The sequence below is a fragment of the Balaenoptera acutorostrata genome, chromosome 2, assembly GCF_949987535.1.
Source record: "Balaenoptera acutorostrata chromosome 2, mBalAcu1.1, whole genome shotgun sequence".
In the NCBI taxonomy this organism is placed as follows: Eukaryota; Metazoa; Chordata; class Mammalia; order Artiodactyla; family Balaenopteridae; genus Balaenoptera; species Balaenoptera acutorostrata.
In genome coordinates, this window is record NC_080065.1 from 9,518,003 (window position 1) to 9,538,585 (window position 20,583).

The 20,583-nt window shown below is 46.2% G+C and overlaps 1 protein-coding gene and 1 non-coding gene across 5 annotated transcripts in view; one reads left to right on the top strand and one right to left on the bottom strand.

The window, feature by feature from the left end:
* The window catches only part of ADCY2 (adenylate cyclase 2), a 451,536-nt gene extending 435,400 nt beyond the window's left edge, over positions 1 to 16,136 (top strand). For 3 of the 4 annotated variants that reach the window (XM_007191640.3, XM_057541370.1, XM_057541371.1), the window contains exons 23-25: positions 7,142 to 7,256; positions 10,793 to 10,917; positions 15,318 to 16,136. In XM_007191640.3, coding sequence (XP_007191702.1) covers positions 7,142 to 7,256; positions 10,793 to 10,917; positions 15,318 to 15,470 — 393 coding nt within the window. In that variant the 3' untranslated portion in view covers positions 15,471 to 16,136. Of the gene's footprint in view, positions 1 to 7,141; positions 7,257 to 10,792; positions 10,918 to 15,317 lie in introns of those variants that run through there. The other variant, XM_057541372.1, reaches the window with a different exon arrangement.
* Positions 14,943 to 15,049, bottom strand: LOC114239079 (U6 spliceosomal RNA). The gene has a single exon (XR_003624270.1). It is a non-coding gene; the product is annotated as a U6 spliceosomal RNA (small nuclear RNA).
* Positions 16,137 to 20,583: the final 4,447 nt, after the last annotated feature.

Here is a 20,583-nt window from a genome sequence, read left to right on the forward strand (position 1 = left end):
CAACTTTCTCCTGAAAATTGGTAGGTCTCCTGATCTTCATTCCTGATGACAACAATCACCAGCTGAGAAGCAGCTGCCCCATCTTGGCACGTTCTCCCCAGTTTGCCACACTCCTCACCCCTCCCTATTGCCTCATTCCCTCTGCTGCACTCTGGAGCCTCCCCTACTCGACCTCTGAAGGAACTTTTCCTGCCCTATCATTAAGGAAGTCCGTCCTTCATGCCGGAATCAATGATTAGGGTCATCTCTGGTCTTAGCAATTATGTAAATTGGTTTTGATCTTTTTAATACAAATTTTACTGAGAACTTAAATATGTCAAAACCAAAGTACAGAGATGAAAACTTTCATGTAAACCCATACTTTGATTACACTATTGCTGTGATGAGCCATACCTCTAGTTTTATTCACAATTTCAAATAGAGTGATGCCCATTGCCAGCGACACTTTGGAAGAAGTGACTTGTGGTGCCAGAAAAATGGGGGGAGGGGAGAGGCAGAGCAGCAAGAGGTAACAGGGAGCTTGTATTCCTATCAAGGTATGAGTGCTGGTGCTCGTTAAAAATTTTTAAGCTTTGTATTATTGCTCTCTTTTTAATTATTTTTATTTTAAAAATTTAAGTTATTTATTTTAAATGAGTTTTTTATTTTATTTATTTATTCTATCAGAACAAATTTGACAGCAGGTTGTGGGCTGAGGGTAGTTACTAGTTTGTAAGCACTACCTCTCACTCTGTTTCTTGCTGAGTTGGCCCCATAGACATACCGCTGTGGCTAGCACTAGGATTTCTCCATCATTCTTCTCCCTCAATCCCCCAAATAAGATCCCAGGCTCCAAGTGACCCATCTATGAGATTCCTACGCTTACTCAGTTTATTAGCAAAACCGAGCTGACCGACAAAACAATGAGCAATAAACATTGCCCATCCATGTTCACTGAGTCAGGCTAGCAGTTCTGTCTCTGCCTGAGTTAGGAGCTGCCTGGCTTGACTGTTCGGGATTTTATTTAGCTAGTAGGTCAACCAGCGTAGATTTTCTTTACCCGTTGGGGCAAGTGCCAATTACTTGTTAATGACTGCCCCTCTGTAATTGCCCTCCAGAGTTTATAGTCTGGAAAAAGTCATGCATGCAAACAGCAATTCCAATGCTAGGTAAGCCTGGGGATATTAGAGGTGTCTCAGCTGGGCTGCTATAAGAAATTACCATAGACTGGGTCACAAACAACATTTATTTCTCACAGTTCTGTAAGCTGGGGAGTCTGAGATCAAGTCTGCAGATTTGGCATCTGGTGAGGGCCCTCTTTCTGGTTTGCAGACGGCCGTCTTCTCTCTGTGTCCTTATTCGGTGCAGATGGAGAGCAGAGAGAGAGGAAGCAGCTCTCTCCTGTCTCTTCTTATAAGGGCACGAATCCCATTCATGAGGTCTCCACCCATGTGACCTAATTACTTCCCCAAAGCTCCACCTCCTAATACCATCACATTGGCGATTAGGCTTCCTCATATGAATTTTGGTGAAACTTTAGGACATTCCACCAAGTTGAACAGGGAAGAAGTAAGGAATCATTCTCAGATCTTCTGCTGCCAGTTTCTTAGTAACTAAAGCATATGTTGAAACTCATAACCATAGTTACCTTTACTGGCAAAGGTAGAAAATAGTTTTGGTCTCTGCTGAAATGAAAAGCATTATCTCAGTGCTGTGTATTTTTGCACAAACACCAAAGCTATCGTTATGTAGGGTAAGTGGAGAGAGAAATGCCCTCCTACTTTAATGCTACTAATAGGAAACAAACACTGAAGGAAGAACCATCACTCTTTGCTATACACACTGAGAATCTCAAAGATACTTAACATTTCAGGCACTTAGATTGTTGTCGAAGCCATACATCAGTGTAGGTTTCTCCGTGTGTGGAATGGGGGGGAAGTACTAAACCAGGGCATAAAGCAATTCTTGCTGACATTTTCCTCCTAGAAGCTTTTCATGTCAAGCAGAGTGATGTGCTTCTCTAACCTATCATGAAGGAAACTAAATAAATCCTGAGCCTCAGGGATGCAGGCTGAACGTGTTGCCCATATGAATTCATTTCATCTTAACCACAACCCTGTGAGACTTGTAGTTATTGTTTCAATTCACAGATGAGGAAACTGAGCCCCAGAGAAGTTAAGTGACTCAGCCAAGGCCATGCAGCTGATGATTGTAGAACCTGGAGCTGGACCCAACTTTGTCTGACTCAAAAGTGCTGGCAGTTATTTAGTGAACTTCCTACTTTCAGACAAGTAGTGGTTACAGTATAAACAATGAAAATAAAGAAACAAAGAAAATAAAGAAAGAGGTGAATGGAAGAAGCATGTCCATGGGAGATGGACTTGGGAGCTGAGGAAGCAGGATGGAGGGGGCTGTCTGAATCTCAGGTTTCCAGTTTAGGGATCTGAAATTGATGACACCATTAGCAAAAGTAGAAGAGTCAAGAATAAGAGCCGTTAATGGGAGATTAAATAGAAATAATAGTTTTAGACTTACAAGTTTGAGTTTTCAATAAGGCACCCAAGTAGAATTCCAGTCATCCACATGGGTGGTGGCCAGTTCCAGAGCCCTTAATGAGCAATGCTTGGATATAGTTTTCCATCAGCTGAATATCTCTTAGACACATCATCCAACACAGCTGTCACCATTTTAGCAGCAAGACTATCAAGGAAAAATGCTTACCTACTTGTCTACCTGTATGTGCCTACTTTATTTAAATCTCTCCCTTAAGAAACTTACAAAAATGGACACAATGCAAAAATATTTTTAAATTAATAAACTAACATGCAAGGAACTTGAAAGATAAGATAGAAACAAAAATGAGGATGATGCAATAAGATGAAAATCAGATAGCAAAAGTTCTGACCACGTTCAAGATGCACACGGGGAAGGAGGCAAGATGGTGAAGTTTATTTGTCTGATGTTAAGTATTGATACTTCAGCTTTCTTTTTGTTTCCATTTGCATGGAATACCTTTTTCCATGCCCTCACTTTCAGTCTGAGTGTGTCTTTAGATTTGAAGTGAGTCTCTTGTAGGCAGCATATATATGGATTTTTTTTTTTGTAACCTATCAGCCACTCTGTGTCTTTTGATTGGAGTATTTAATCCATTTACATTTAGAGTAAATGAAGATTGAGGACCCTGGAGTCAGATTGCCCGCCTGCAAAGCCTGGTTATTCCACTTACACAAGTTATTAACCTCTCTGGGTTTCCCTTTCTCATCTGCATAATGGGGATAAAGACAGGCATTCTTTCATGGGAATCATTGTGAGGATTAAGTACATGCATACATACACTATTGCTATTAATTGTTCCGAAATTTCCAGCAGCCAACACAAGTGCAGTGCTTTAGTGTTCATAAGGTGAGATCAAATCACTCATTCATTAATATATTTGAAGCCAAGCTACATCAGGCTGCAGCTGGATGCTCTACTGGGTCCCTGACCCAAGCTCTAACAAACAGGCCCTCATAACCATTAGGATGGGTCTGTAGTGAACAGTGTGCTTGGTAACTTCCTCATGGAACACGGTTTAACACATGGAGGGGGGAGATTGTTAGCTAGAACATCTCTTAATGCATATTTTAATCAAATACATTCTTTGGTAGAGTGAGATCAGGTGGAGAACATTGCGTCCGGTTTAATCCAAGTTCACTGGATACAGAGGAATCCACAGATGACCCAGGAATCAGGCCATTTTCCATAAATATTATTTCACGCCTCTGAGTTTTGGTAAACACTGGGAAGCTGTGAGTTCCAGTCCTGTTCTCCAAAAGGTGCCTGAAGCTCAGATGCCCTGAGCTCCCAGGTGAGGGCCGATCTCCATGCTGGGACACTCAGCTCACCTGGTTGGCGTGACTCTCCTTCAGAGAACTGTGAGGTCTGATCCGTTCTCCCAGGAGCCCCAGGCAGAAGAACTAAGTGCTCCTTAGACAGAAGCTCCGAATCTTCAGAATCAGATGAGCACCAACACAGCAGGAACGCAGTGGATGTTTGATGGATGGAGGAAGGCGAGGAGGAAAGAGAGGAGAAGCCGGGAGCAGAGGCTTGTGTTAATTTCACCTCGGTCAATACCAGTCACTTGGGTTATAAAATAACCTCAATAAACATGCATTTACTTTATGCCACATTCCCTGCAGGTGAAACTTGCAAAACAAACAGCTTGCCAAATGTGTTCCAGGAAACTGAATGAGTGGTCTCGCTGTGTAGCTAGAAGTCAGTTAAATATTTGGAGACGGGAGAAATTATTTGGATCATGGAAGAAAGAGCTGTTTCAGGCTGTCGTCAAACATTTATCAAAAGTTCAGTTATAAGGACTTCTTGAAGTGAACTGAGTCTTCTAGAGACTGAGCATAATTTTCTCTAGGCTTTACTAAGCCCGAATGAGTCCTTGACGTTGGATTTAAACCCCACTCCCAGAGCTCAGTCTCTTCATTTATCACTGAGGTCACATCAAACCCGCAGTTGAAGCCTGGTGCCTGGAAACAGATTGGGCAGTCATTTATCAGGGAGAGAAGCTCGTTTGCTGCACCTTTATTCTGTGAAAAGCAAACCATTTCTCCCGTGGCCAGTCTGTTCTCCTTGCCAGGACAGTTGTCATTTTTACGGCACAGGATCCTGCCTGTTGATTTAACAGCTCATGCCTCCCGTCAAGGAGCGAGATGTTTTCCAACTGACTGCAGATACCTCCAAATCATGTCTTGCCCCTAAGTCATGAGACAAGAGATACTAGCAAGCTCTGATGGAAAAGTGTAACTGTTCTTAAGAAATGACTCTCTTCATTTCCACCAAAGTTAGCTGACAGTCTGCTTCGTGGTTCTAATATTTTAAATTGTTTGGTTTTGCGCCCACACTTCTAAGTTGCGGATTTATGGCAACAGTAGTATTTCATCCATCTTCTTCTAGAATGATACAATAATTCACTCGAGGAAAGGAAGGAAGAAATCTTTCTCTCTGAGCCAGAACTTTAATTCCTCTTCCCCCTTCATATATATATACATATATATACGTGTATATATGTGTGTGTGTGTGTGTGTGTGTGTGTGTGTGTGTGTGTATATATATATATATATATATATATATATATATATATATATATATATAAAGTTTAGTGCAGTGGTCTCAATTGGGAGCAATTTTGTTGCCCAGGGGACGTTTGGCAATGTCTGGAGACCTTTTTGGTTGTCACACTGGAGGGAGTGAAGCTCTTGGCATCTAGTGGGCAGAGGCAGGAATCCTGCTCAACACCCTGCAGTGTGCAGGACACCCCCCAACAAAGACTGATCCCACCCAAATGTCAGCAGTGCCCAGGCTGGGAGACTTGCCTTAGTGCTACCCCCTTCACTGGCATTATCAGAAGGCCGTGTGGGTCATTGGATCGCCCTCCTGCCGTGTTCCTCTTTCCCTTAGCTGTTACCGTGGTTCTCTCTGTCTTCCTGGCATCTTGAATGGGCGGGTTCTCTCTGTCTTCCTGGCATCTTGAATGGGCGGGTTCTGTCCGTTTTCCTTCTCAGTCATCCCCACCGAAACCCTCAGAGTTGGTTTTCATCTTCACCCTCCGTGGAGTATGCCCCCCACCGGTCACCAGGTGCCTCCTCTTCAAACGCCCCCGAGAGCTCTCTCCACCTCTGATTGAACTCCTCTGGGGCCCAGGGGGGTGAACACCCGTCCCAGAAATCACAGCGCGAGACCCGCGATGGCCCCGTGTTCTGTCCTCTCAAGTATTTCCAGGGTCCTTTACTGACCCCCGCCCCGTCCCAACTGAGGGCCTCCCCCAGGTCACCCCTCTGATATTTTGTTTCCGTTTCTTCCCTTGGGGCATCGCCCACTGCAGTGGACACGTGAATGATTCCTCTGGGCGTGTGCTCCCCACAGGGCATCCCTGGCTTTGACCTTCCACCACCGCTGACGACTCTCTCTCTGCTTCTCCCAGACATCATGCCCCGCCCGGCTACCCGACAGTCAACCGAAGTGCAGTCTCTCGATAGACGTTTACTAAGTGCTTCTTCTGCACCAGGCACTTTGCTGTTGTGTGTGTCTACAGTTTAACAGAACATAGTCTCTGCCCTTGTGGAGCTCACAAACCAGCCAGGGAGACCAAAGAAAGACGGAGAGGACGTCCATACCAAGAGCCTGACCGCAGCTCTGGGGCTGCATTTCAGTTCAGCCTTCCGAAGCTGTGTTCCAAACTATCCCGTGCACCTAACCACTCCAATAAAAATTGATTTAAAAAATAAATAAATAAGCAAGCAAGCAAATAAATAAATAATAAAATAAAAGTATGCCCCAAAAAACTGGGGACCTTCAGGACGTGTAAATTAATACATTTTTATAGGTTATATACAAATACTAATAAAGAATCTATTTTTAAAATATAACCAAAAATAGAATTTTCAAAAGGATGAACTTCAAGAGTAAATACAAACAGAATAGGTGTTAACAAATTAATGGTAAATGTGAATTAGTAACAGGAATCATAAATACAAATTGATAGTAAAAAGAAGTAGAAATTTCCACTTACCTTCATTGGAAATCTTGGACTTTTCTTTCAGCTCCATACGGGTGATAACTCTCTCTTCCTCACGGGATGATAAACCACCCAGGGACCAGTAAAGGCAGAAAATGGTCAGCCCCTGTATAAGTCTGCTCAGGCTGCCATAACAAAGTAACACAGACTGGCAGCTAAAACAACAGACATTTATGTTCTCACAGTTCTGGAGGCCGGAAGTCTGAGATCAAGGTGCCGACAGGGAAGGTTTCTTCTGAGGCTTGTCTCCTGGGCCTGTAGAATGCCACCTTCTCACTGTGTCTTCATATGGTCTCTCTCGGTGTGTCTGTGTCCTAATCTCCTCTTCCTATAAGGACACCGGTCATACCAGATTGGTCATACTAATGACCTAATTTAATCTTAATTCCTTCTTTAAAGACCCTGTCTTCAAATACAGTCACATTCTGAGGTCCTGGGGGTTAGGGCTTCAGTATATGAATTTGGGGGTACACAATTCAGCCGCAATACCCCCTCCCGCAAGGAGGCCAGAGGAAAGAGCGTGCATCCTGTGACCGAGGGAGCCTTTCCCTGCCTGCTGAGTCCTCACCCCTGCCTGCTGTGTTTGTTTTCCTTCAGGAGCCCGAGAGGCAGTACATGCACATCGGCACCATGGTGGAGTTTGCATTCGCCCTGGTGGGGAAACTGGACGCCATCAACAAGCACTCCTTCAACGACTTCAAGTTACGAGTAGGTACGTTGTGCAGATCTGGGGTGGGTTGTGGAGAAGGCCTGGCGTCAGGAACAGATTCACGGAAAGGTCGCCATCCTTGCAATGTTGGAGCAGTACAATGACAAATGCGGCGTTAGAGCAGCAGGGCTGGACAGCAGGTGGAAGGGCCCAGGGCAGCTATGAGCTCCTGCGGCACTTTTGTGCAAATTAGAAAAAAAACCCAAAAAACAAAAACACCTGCTTTGGTTGCACGCAGGCTGCAAGCACTTGGTTTCAGAAGTGGACCCTGAGCTGGGTTTCAGTATCTCCAGACACGGTCATTTCTGCAGGTCATGGTAGGCACAGCCTTCAGCCATGCCAGGAGCTGATGCAAGCCTGACTGTAAACCCCTCCATCATTTTATGAGAGTAGGACCCACTACGGGCTATAAGATGCATCCAGACTTCAAAGATGTAAGATTGTTTTTTAAAAATACATCTTGGAATTGTTGGAATAGTCCCACACTCCTGGGGTCACAACCTATAAGAACCCCAACTGTGTCCTAAATTCTAACAGAGCTGGAGCTTTTCAGATTGAACGTTCAAATACCAGAGACAAAGCCAACTTTCTTCCAAAAAAAAAAATTCAAGTTCTTCCCTTGCTTTAAGTTGATTCTTGAGCATGTTTCATGCTCCCTTGCCTTTTACAAAGGTCTATCCAAAAAAAAGTGTGTTTTAAACCCTCAGGTCTGCACACACCGCCTTGTGACGTTTGCATGGTCACTTGCAGCCATTTGTGATTTGTAAGAGCTTCTTTGACCATTTCATGCTGTTCTTGGCAACGTATTTTGCTGCTTCTGAAAGCAAGTCCATATAAGAGTAGCTCTTTTAACAAATTCCATCTGAGTGGCTTTTCACCTCTCTTGCATACAGATTTCAACTTTTAAAAAAATCCCAATATTTGGGGCTATTTTCTTCCTTTGGTGTTCATATGTTCTGAACTGTAAAACCCAGAAATATTATACATTTCTTGAGCAAATGGGATTCTCTTCACTGCATGTATGTCTTATTGTCAGCATCTGAACACATTTTTATTTAGACCTTCTCATCTGTGTGCCCAGAGGACCTTTATCTGGCTCCACCCGTACAAAGATGAGAAGGGCCACGTGGGCAGGAAGCTGCCCCCATCAAACGTGGAGGTGGCCCTTTCACCTGGAGCTTTTTATTGCTTTAACAGCTTGGAAAATGGGCTCCTCAAACTTTCATAGTATGCTCCTTAAAAAAAGAAATCAGGGCTTCCCTGGTGGCGCAGCGGTTGGGAATCCGCCTGCCAATGCAGGGGACACGGGTTCGTGCCCCGGTCCGGGAGGATCCCACATGCCGCAGAACGGCTAGGCCCGTGAGCCACAACTACTGAGCCTGCGCGTCTGGAGCCTGTGCTCCGCAACGAGAGAGGCCGCGATAATGAGAGGCCCGCGCACCGCGATGAAGATTGGCCCCCACTTGCCGCAATTGGAGAAAGCCCTCGCGCAGGAACGAAGACCCAACACAGACATAAATAAATAAAATTTAAAAAAAAAAAAAAAAAAGAAATCAATTGCATGGCAGAATGACCCCTGTCAAATGGTCGTTTTTTTTTTAATTGAAGTACAGTTGATTTACAATGTTGTGTTAATTTCTGCTGTACAGCAAAGTGATGCAGTTATACACATATATACATTCTTTTTTTAATATTCTTTTCCATTATGGTTTATCATAGCATATTGAATATAGTGCTCTGTGCTATGCAGTAGGACCTTGTGGGTTATCCATTCTACATAGAAAAGCTTACGTCTGCTGACCCCAGCCTCCCACTCCATCTGTTGTCAAATATGTATGGACCAAAACAATATTGCCCTTCACTGCGAGGGGGAACGGAACAATTCTTTGCTAGTCATATCTGTTACATCAAAAGCCCAGGGTTCTTGGTTGGTCTGGACCATAACAATATTTTCCAAATTAATGTGAGCAAGTCAATGGACTTCCTTCAGTAGGTACTTATTGAGTGCTTACTTTACACTGATTATTGAATAACTATTAATATCTATACACTCACCCCACACACCAGCTCTTTTAGATTTCTACGGAAGCCCAGCTCAGTGTTTCTGTGGCCTCTGAGCTTGCCTTTCCCCAAACCCTCCATCTCTCCCAAGGGCAGCTTCCCAGCCCCATCTTTGGACATAGTGCCATCCAGTGGCGGTTCACGGTAGGAACTGAGAAGGGTAATATTGGCCCCTACAAAATCATGATAATAGGAAGAGCCAGATTTGCTCCTAATGTCCGTTTCCACATGTCAAGCTGTAGAGTCGGTCAGTGAGTGGGAACCACAGATCAAGCACACTCCTGCGCTTCAGCAGCGATCCCTCCGCTGCCAGCAACATCGGCCCAGGCTCTCTGCCCTGGCCCAGAGCCACTGACCAAGCAGGACTCAAGAGCCCCAGAAGGGCAGCTGAGGGCAGTGGCGTCTGAGATCACCGGCCAGCAGCAGGAATACATTATTTGGGATGTCTGAAACAGAGATTTGAGTTTTACTGAATACTCCACAATAGCAAAGGAGAACTTCTTTCTCACTCTTGCGTACCTTCGGGGATTTTGTGGAACAACGTTTGTGCTGTGTTGCCTGCCCCCCTTTCCATTGCAAAGGGGAGGCTTTGCCTCCGATCTATAACTGGACTTGTACACGAAGCAGTTCAGTAGTGGGAAGTGAAGTCTCTCAGAAACACCCTCATTAATCCATACAATTTGATTACTGCAGTAAGGCTGGGGAGGAGGGGATCTTAGATCCAGGAGAAAATATAGGGGGAGAAAACAATCAACCAGTGTCAATACCTCTGTTTCTATTTCTGTGGCCTACCTCCCTGCGACACCCATAACAACTGTGGGTCCGTGTGTTTGAACTGAATTCTTGGGACAAGGAATCGTCCTACTTGCTACACTGGGGGTGGGGGAAGACCCCAGGCAGGGTTCTGTGAGAATTAGAAGCTTGTACACGTCGAGCTCACAGAATAGTACACGGCAGGTAGAAAATGCAGCACACATGTCAAGGGGCTGGTGGTGGTTTAAGCAAAACATTAGAGGGAACCCAGAAGCCCACCAGCGGCAGGACGGCCAATAAATAGAGTTCACAGACTCGCTGTGGCCGGTTAAAATTAAAGTAGGTGCATTTCAGAAGTAATTAACCACAAAACTATTGGAAAACAAGATAATCATCTCTTGCCTAAGATTACGTCGCATCATAGAAAAACAATGATAATGTTGAGTTTTATAAAGTATACCAATTTTACGCTATTACGGAATAATGATAAATAGACGTATGAGCGCGAATCAAGAAGAGGAAGAAAGACAAACATTTTACTGTTTTTGAAATGATGAAGTTAGAGGAATTATGGTTCTTTTTTTAGAGTTCCATGAGTTGGGCGAATGTTTGCTGTGTAATGATAGTTCGGGAATGGTCTTGTAAAACTTTCCTGTTTGAGACAGTTGCTTACACTGTCAAGTTCACGATTCGAATCGTGCTCAGCTGGTTCTGGTGTGTCACAGGTATTAACCATGGCCCTGTAATAGCCGGCGTGATCGGAGCTCAGAAGCCACAGTACGATATCTGGGGCAACACCGTGAATGTGGCCAGTAGGATGGACAGCACCGGGGTCCTGGACAAAATCCAGGTAATTTAGTCTGCTCTGTCGTTATCCACTATGTCTGTCCTCTTGGGAACCATGAATAAGTATATAATAAGGATAATATATTAAAACAGAGGGAAGAAAGTAAACTTTGTAATTTAGTTAAACTTTTTATTGGGGAAATACTAATTCGTTTCTGCATTAACTGTGAACCATAAAAATTGTGAAATAGTATGAAGGTTATTGCATTTGGGAAAATGGGTGATCACAGCGACCAACAGGGCAGTGCAACCACCTGATGGGAGGGGCGGCAGGGGTGCCCTTCTCCTTGGTATAACCCAGACCAGACGTGACCACCTGCCTTCCTCTCCCTGGAGGCTGAACTTGGAGGATGAGTGAAGGGGCCAACCGCGGAGAGGAAGAGATGAAATGGAATGAGGTGAAATGACAGTACTGGATCAGACTAGCATGGGATTCGGATATCTGGAAATGACCGGAAAGCTCTGGAATCCACCCAAGGGGGAGAATTCCAAGATCTGACAAGTTAAAAGCAGTGGTGACTGGGCACACCTACTTGGGTCGCAGCACCAGCACCTAGAACGAGAGACTCACTCTCCAAACCAGAAGGATGTGTGTGTGTATTTGTGTGTGCTTGCACGTGCCTGTGTGTCTATGTGGAACTTGCTGTTTTCCTCGCCCTCAAAAAGCAATGGTTCCACATTTCACCCCAGCTTTGTTGTCTTCTGGAAGATAAATTCCTGCCAAATGGCAAGTTTGTATGAAAATCACTGGACACAAATAATAGGTTTTATCAGTTTTTTGTCCTCTTCAGAGAATTCCCTGAGCCCCTGTTCCGCGCCTCAGCTTGGCGGAAATCCTCAAATAACTCTGCCTCGCAAAAGTACGATGGACACTGGAGTCCGTTGTTAACCTCTGCAGGAAGCCGTCAGCTCCAGCATCACCTAGAAGGGGCTTTTCGTGAAGCCCCTGCGTAGCTTGCTTGCTTTCAGCCTGACTCCACCTTGTTCCTCCGAGAGGATCCCGTCTCTGTGGCCTTTCTCAGGCGGAGCTTGACCTTTAGATGGAATGTGACACACGTGACCTCTACGTGTCCGCCTTGCAGTCAGAATATGAGTCAGCGGTTGCTGAAAAGTTAGCAACCATCCAGCAAAGAGGAGAGGGAGAGAAAAAAAGAGGAGTGTGGAGGAGGAGAGGAAATATCCCAGGCCTTCCTGGCCAAATTGGCCACTGCCGAGGAAAGAGCTGGCTATTCTCACGGGATCCACCCCAGACCAAGCTCTCAGCAAAAATTGGGCTCCTCTGACGAGGGCTTTCTGTCTGCACATGGCTGGCCACTCGCCGTGCCCAGGGACGCTCCAGCGATCCCGGGCAGCCCGGGGCTTCTGCTTGGCGGGGAGAGAGGCAGGCTGCTACCAGGAAAACATCTGCCCACGGGTCAACCTAGGCCTCCACCACACACCAGGAACGTCCGGAAGATGGACGGTAGTTCCGCGTGCTTCACGACTCTCCAAGCAGTTTTCAAGCACTTAAGATAAGTAGCAAAAGCAATCTTAGAGAGGCCGGTCAGGGGAACGTGCCCTCCCGGAGACCGTAAATCCCCTACAGGTCAATGTTGACAATGATCACGTGTGTCTCTAAGAGGAAACTGGGCCTCATAAAAGTCCGTGTGACTTAGTGCCGTGCAGCCAACCTGGACCATCTCTGTGCGCTTTCTCTGAGCCCGGGGAGGGAACAAGACAGGTTTCAGCCCGTCCAGAGTGAGGGATGTCTTCCTCAGGCCTGCGTGTTCACTCAGCTCAGCGGCAGGAGGGTCCGCATCTGGGTAGGTTTTCTTCTCCGGAGGGCAGAGCTCACCCCAGCTCCACTAGCCTCTCATTTCCATTTATGTGCGAAAAAAACAGTAGTGAGATGCCAGGAAAAATTAAAAATGATGCTGAGAGTATTTAAAGCTTCCCCTGGGCCTGAAGAACAAGTTCTTTTTCTTAAGGAGGATTACACTCCCACCATGCTTCCTATGCCCCAAGGACAGCATAGGAAACCCCTCATCCCCCAGCCAGGCTTCCCCTGGGCTTGGAGGAATCATAGCTGGAGTTAATTAGGTTGATGGCTCCCTCTGAACGTCACAGTAATTGTGTGCTTGGTGGTACAGATTCCAACGGCTACTCAAGCATGCCAAGGGCGTGCTGCTCTGCACCAGCCTCAGCTGCAAAATTAACCTCCAAGGCTCCAAACGACGCGTTTGCTCACTGCGTGGAAGACCGGAAGCCAAATGTCTGCAGCAATCTCTAATTCTGATTGCCCCTAAGAACTCTAATCAGGAGAATGTATTTGTCATCTGATTTTCTTGACTATGTCCATATTTTTTCAGTTCTTATCTAATGTTGCCGAGCTACACCTGTCCTCCTCCTCCGGGACTTGGGCCCAGCCAGGGGAGGGCAGGACATGAGCATCTGGCCTTTGCATCCCCCTTTTCCTTCCTGCTCTGCTCAGAAAGACCCACACTTTGGCCCCTTTGCTAGGGGCCAGCCACTGGGTCACACTGCAGAAGACAGATTGATCTTTCTAGCTCTTGCCCACAGCCTGCCCTTGAGATCGTCACAACACACACTTCAGCCTTGCTTCTGGGGCCCCCTGGATGCTGTCCTGGGTTCTAGAAGCCCAGCCCTTCTGTGGTTTTGATGTGCTGCCACCTCTGCCCCATGGCAGCGTCCATCCTCCAGACCTCTCTCAGCCACCAAGGGGCTGGCTCATTGCCCCTGCTGCTGCCCCAACACCACACGGCCCCCCGGCGGTGTCCACACCAGAACCAGAATTGTGGTGTGGCCTGCCCGGCACACGTGTGTCACCCACATACCCAAGGTGGCAGGGCCCTACAGGTGCCATGGCCGTTTCCTCTGATGAAGTGGGATGAAATCCCTCCTCCGCGTCTGCTGTTTCACATGGTTCCAGAGCAGTGTTACCAGGGATTTCTGGGAAAATAGCTCCCTCCCTCTCTGCTCAAGTCCCAGATACCTCCTGGGGGGCCTGGCTGGGGGACCACGTTCCTGATGGGTGGTCCCTCACCTCAGAAGCTGAGGTCTTGTTTGTATCCCAGTCTGTGTACCTCACACGTTCTCTGCTTGAGAGGATGCCTTTTGCAGGAGGTTCTTCTGACACGCAAGCCTCAGACCCCTGCCCTCGGTCCTAGGCGTGGTCTCTCTCGAGAGCACGGCACGTGCTCAAGCTGAAGACAGGACAACCCACCTCCCCTCCCCTCAGAGAGAGGATCCGTCCTACCCAGCAGGTTTCCCTGCCCACTGACCCAGCAGGACCAGGACGTAGTGCAGAGATGGGGTCCTCACCTCGTGGTGCAGTGGCAGGAAATCAGGAGTCCTGTCACATTGACAGGCCGCCCCGGAGGGGTCACTCCTTTCAGCACCCCGAGTCAATCCAATGAGGTGGGGAAACTTTCCAGACCTGACTCAGAGCATCCTGTCCGCCCTCAGGCTGGTGCGGATTCCTAATGTTCTTTCAGTTTTAGGTCATTTTATTCACGTGTATTAAACCTGAAACACGTGGCCATTTGCAGAGTCGACTGTGCTGCTTCTCGTGTGTTTTCTCTTATCTATTTAAAATCTATCATTAATATTTATTATTTTATGAATGACATTAATAACAATTTATAAACATCATCCAAAATCCCACCACTTCAGCATAGGTTTACTTCCTTTTTTCTAGGTCTCTTACATGTGAAAGCATAATCTTCACGTGGTTAAAATCATGGCGTGGATCCAGGCTTAATTCTCTTCTGGGGGGTGAAATAGTTCGACATGATTTCATCGTCTGATCCGTGACATTGATCATGATAGCGTCGTAGTTTTTGTTTTTGTTTTTGTTTTTGTTTTTTTCAGGACACCATAAATTTGAATTTTATTTTAAAATCATTAAAATTAAACATGTCATTATTTTTCAGTTCTATAAATTGTAACTGATGTCTGTAAATAATAACAGTAGTCAATAGTCATTTTTAAATAAATGCTTACTGCATGTTCAGCCCAAGTTCAACTCTCAAAAACATGGAATGCTTCACGAATTTGTGTGTCATCCTTGTGCAGGGGCCATGCTAATCTTCTCTGTATCGTTCCACTTTTAGCATATGTGCTGCCGAAGCGAGCACGATAGCATCGTAGTTTACTTAACCCTGGAGATTACTTGAATCTTAGGTTGTTTCCAGTTTTTCACTTTCTCAGCACTGAATTAAACATTGTCCTTAGAAAGCTCTTCCTCTCATGGATTATTCTCTCTTCTGATTTATCAGGAGTAGGATGAATGGGTCAAAGAGCATGAACGTTTGGGGGCTCTTTATTCTTGTAGTCAAATGCCCTTTGAAAGGGCCGTGTCCGCATCGGCACTAAGCCCGTCTTCATCTGTCACTGTGCTTCCAGGTTACTGAGGAGACGAGCCTCATTCTGCAGACCCTGGGATACACGTGCACATGTCGAGGAATAATCAATGTGAAAGGAAAGGGGGACCTGAAGACGTACTTTGTGAACACAGAGATGTCACGGTCCCTTTCCCAGAGCAACCTGGCATCCTGAAGCATCGCCTCGGTGTTGGCAAGAAGACTGTATTTTCAGGAAGACAACAGTGCACTTTCTGACTGCCACTTCTGTCCCTCGTTTGTGATGTGTGTGCTCTGTTCTGTTCTCTGGAGCCTCTGTAGACTCATTCCTGTGACCCAGGGGCCTGCCGTGTGGTGTCTGACGTGTGCCAAGATCGCCCTGCCACTTGCACCGTGCTTACTCCTGAGAAGAAGGAAAAGGAGTGCACATTACAGCGGAAAAGCCTTCAGAGAAAACGACAGAGATGAGAGAGGCGAACCAGACAAAAATTCTTAAGGCAATAAAACTAGGGGGTGTATATTATCTTCCGGTGCATGTTCTTTTCTGGAAAAATATGGTAGCTCGCCAACCGCATCCGCTAGTCTGACACTAAAACACACAGTATTTGTGACTAAGTTGATCCTGTCACCCCACATGGAATCCGTGTTCACCCGCGTGTCTCATTTCGGTGACTGTCCTCGGCCCAGCTGGGATCCGTGACTCCGTCACCTTGCTCTGTCGTGTCTCGTGCCGGCAGCACGTCACCATCCATCACCAGAATTAGTTCTTACAACCTAGGACTAGTTTTGTACCAAACACGTCTGATGTTTTGATGCCATTGTCTTTTGTAAGGTTAATTCATTAAAAGTTTTATGTACTTTGGTTGATAGTCTGTATCTTCCCCGCTCCCGCCCTGCCCTCTTCTTCTTTCTCCTGCGGTTTGCTCCAGAACTGAGTTGGTTTTCCACTGATTCGCCCATGGACAGTTGTTCCGGAAGCAGAGATTGAACTCTCCTTGGGTAAATCAGATCGGGACAAAGTTTGTGATGCTGATCGTTGATTATGCAACTCCCTGGAAAGAAAGACGGTATGCTTCACTGTGTCACGTGGTCTGTTTTCATTTTGGCATCTCTAGGGAACATTTGCAGGGAAAAATATTGCTACTAGCAGCGGCACGCACTCCGTCCGCATACTCTGATCTACTGTAATACGTCGGTAGAGCTACGAGGCACCGAATACTTGGGAACTAGGTACATCAGCCTCACAATAGTTTGAACTAACGAGAGAAGCCACCAAAGCCCCACGAGCTGCCTGTTATGTCTGAGACTTAAGAAGGCACGGGGACTTCCCTGGTGGTCCAGTGGTTAGGACTTTGCTTTCCAATGCAGGGGGTGCGGGTTCGATCCCTGGTCGGAGAACTAAGGCCTCGCGGCCAAAAAACCAAAACATAAAACAGAAGCAATATTGTAACAAATTCAATAAAGACTTTAAAAATGGTCCACATCCAAAAAAAAAGAAAATCTTTAAAAAAAAAAAAAAAAAGAGGGCCCAAAGCCAACGTCGATGCATTTTTGAAGAGAGAAGACCTGGAAAACTGTATTCTTGTAAATCCAACTCAAAACTTTTGGTTTCTTTCGTCCCCTAAAGAAATCATACTTTGCCAAAGGGTGAAAAATAGCTCATGCATAATCAAATGTTTAGAAGCAAAGCCGCCAATGCCAGCCTGGTTGGGCACACCACAGCTCAGGGCAGGCAACTGTAAGAGGTCGAGGACCCCAGTGATTCACTAGGAAGCGGCTGGGAACTCGGGCTTGAAGCAGGAGCCCTCTGTTTAATCCCTGACTCTGGTTTTTTTGTTACTAGCTGTGAGACTTTGAACACATTTTTCAGTTTCTCTTAGGACTCTTTTCCTCATTGGTAGCTCATGAGATCGGGTCTGATTAAAAGAGCTAATGACCGTGAGAGAGGCTGGCAGGTACCCAGGCCTCGCTCCAGCTTGTTGGACCCAGCGCATTGCAGGATCAACATGGCCACCCTGCCAGGGCGTGGTAAAAAGCGCTTATCGAAATTAATAACCGGACTCCATCATCAAAGTGGAAATACAGCATGACTTGTCCAATTGTCTGCCCCAGTCAGAAAGTTTTTGATCCTATAATTGCCACTCAGCATTGACCTTTATACATCTAATTCTCCAAAAAGGTGACTGAGAGAAGAAAAACAGTATGAGGGCATTTCTCTTCACGGTAACCGAGATCTGGACTAGGATGCCCTAGGTTTCAGGGACTTCGAACACTCCCTGTGGGTTCTTCCTCCCTTGGAGCCCACAGCATCCATCCTGGGGCTCTTTTTGTCACCTGCCCTTAAAGGGAGACACCTGCAGATGGGTGATTCACCCAGCACCCTTAACTGTGCCCCTCCGCCCCTGCCCCGGATGCAGAAGGAGAACTGTTTTTCCCCAGAGCTGTATCTCCAGCCTCATCAAACAGTAGATTTTTTAAAGCAGTCAGAGCGAGTCCACCGCGCAACGGGCTGTGCACACGTGGGTCCCTCAAAGTGAGGTTCCCAACCAGCAGCATCGGTATCACCTGGGAACTTGTTAGAAATGCACATTTTTCAGGCCCCAGTGCAGACCTGCCAACTCAGAAATCCTGGTGGGGGGCCCAGCACGCTCCCTGTGCTCTGCAGAGCAGGTCCTCCACGTGATTCGGATCCCCGATCAAGCCTGAGACCCCCCTGCATTTTACAACAGAGGAACCAGGTGCAGAGAGGTTCAGGGGCTTGTCCAAAGTTTCCCAGTTGATCAGTGACTAAGACGAGACTGGAAGGGAAAACTGCCTGTTTCCTGAATCTGAACGTGTGACTGGTGGTCAAGGTTCCCTAAGTTCAGGCAACTATGGACATTGCTGTGAGCAAATCATGCAAATGAGAGGACTCGCCAGCCATGTCCATCAGCCCATCATGGCTGCAGCATTGATGACACGTAAGAATCTCGCCTCAAAACCCTCCTTAACCTCTCAGTCTTGTAGGAAGCCCCCCTCTCATGAAAAACACTGTGAGTCCAGTCCCCTTAACATTGCAGTATTTTTAATACATCTGTTTAGAAAAGTCTACGTTGTCATGACTCTTCCATGTTATTCTTTTTCCCAGCTCAGTGTGCTTTCCTAAAGACAGCAACACTCTGCTTTTGAAAAAACACTGGCAAATGGAAATTTAATAAATCAAAACAAATTCTTTTAATGTATGTTTTTCTTTGACAAGATGACTAATGGGCATTCATTGATTGGCTTTAAGGTGTAAAAGTCAAGATGCTGCTGGGGCTTCCCTGGTGGCGCAGTGGTTGAGAATCCGCCTGCCAATGCAGGGGACATGGGTTCGAGCCCTGGTCTGGGAGGATTCCCACGTGCCACGGAGCAACTGAGCCCGTGAGCCACAACTGCTGAGCCTGTGTGTCTGGAGCCTGTGCTCCGCAACGGGAGAGTCTGCGACAGTGATAGGCCCGCGCACCGCGATGAAGAGTGGCCCCAGCTCGCCGCAACTGGAGAAAGCCCTCGCACAGAAACGAAGACCCAACACAGTCAAAAATAAATAAATAAATAAATTTATAAAAAAAAGAGAAGGTGGTTTTCAAAAAAAAAAAAAAAAAAGTCAAGATGCTGAAAGAAATATAATTTTCCTTTGCTACCTAATAAACATGAGTGCTTTTGATAGCTTGCCCAATTAAAGCCCTGCTTTTTAAAAGTAGTAGAAGGTTAAGGGAGTAGAATCTGACTTAAAGTAACTGAAAATAATCTGACATTAATTTATTGCAACTACTTTCAGATGAAGGCTTTTTTTTTTTTTTTTCTTTTTGGCTGCATTGGGTCTTCATTGCTGCACACGGGCTTTCTCTAGTTGCAGTGAGCAGGGGCTTCTCATTGCGGTGGCTTCTCTTGTTGCGGAGCCCGGGCCCTAGACGCATGGGCTTTAGTAGTTGTGGCACGCAGGCTCAGTAGTTGTGGCTCGCGGGCTCTAGAGTATAGGCTCAGTAGTTGCGGTGCACAGGCTTAGTTGCTCCGTGGCATGTGGGATCTTCCCAGACCAGGGCTTGAACCCATGTCCCCTGCATTGGCAGGCGGATTCTTAACCACTGGGCCACCAGGGAAGCCCCAAAGGCATTTCTTAGAGGTGCCTTGTCTTTCTTGGTAATCAAGACTGAAGAAAGAATAATTTATAAAAATTTCCATCACCCAAACTTTATATATTTTCTATCATGTTACTGTAAGCATGCTTAATGCACCCAAAGGCATTTCAAATAAACTGCTATTTGTTTGAAAAAAAATAAAAGACATCAACAGTGAAAAAACATTTTCAAAAGTATAAGGAAATATTTAAGAGTCATTCAGCCTTGAAATTGCCAGGAACACAGTGTCATAAGTCCTTAGAGAATCAAGACAATAAAACCAGCAATGGAGGAATCAGCATTGAAATTAATTAGATCACCTGCCCATTAACTGCTAAGCTGTGGAAAATTTAATCATGATAGGTGACGGATGATTTCTTCCAAGAGATCCATTCATTAAAAACATAGCCAATATCTTAATACTTGAATAAGTTTCAAATCACCTCCAAAGTAAACATTTCTAACTTCGGTTAAAGGCAGCAGCTGCTTCCTAAAAGAAAACTGTTCAAAGTGACAGTCACAGCCCCTATCGTGCAGGTTAAGACCACACCCCAGTGGCTTATGGATTCCCACACAAACTCCTCAAGGTTTAGAACTCCCACTTTAAAGCTGAGGAAATGTGGGCTCAAGTAGGTGAGTCAATTTGCCCTGCCCCACGCAGCTAGAAGATGCATGAGCCACAGTGTTACCCAAGCCTGTCGCGCGCCAAAGCCCGATCTCTTCCTGTGACCTCTGGCTGCTTCTCCACCGAGGGGTGACGGCAGCATCGCTGGCCTCCGAGGCCACCCATCCTACTAGGGGCTTTTGTCCTCGGTTGTCCAAAATTCTGTTATTTGTGGCTCAGGCCTGTGGCGGGGTGGGGGGAGGAATGTTGTAGACGCTAGAGTTCAGCTGTGCCGAAAGGCAATTTCATTACATCCCCATTAAGTATTGTTTGTGCTGTGAGACGGTAGCGGTTTCCGTAACCGGTAAGAAAAGCACCTGCGCACCATTGCCACGAGCGCCTCCGCCAGGAAGACTCGCAGACGTGGAGAGCAGCGAACAAAGGTCAGCCCAGCCGCTGTCAAGGGGGAGCAAGGTTTTCATTTTATTCAGATGCTCATAATGGATCCGTCCCCAGCATCATTTCATCTGAAATCCGTTCGCGTGAAAACCGTCAGACTAGGTAGG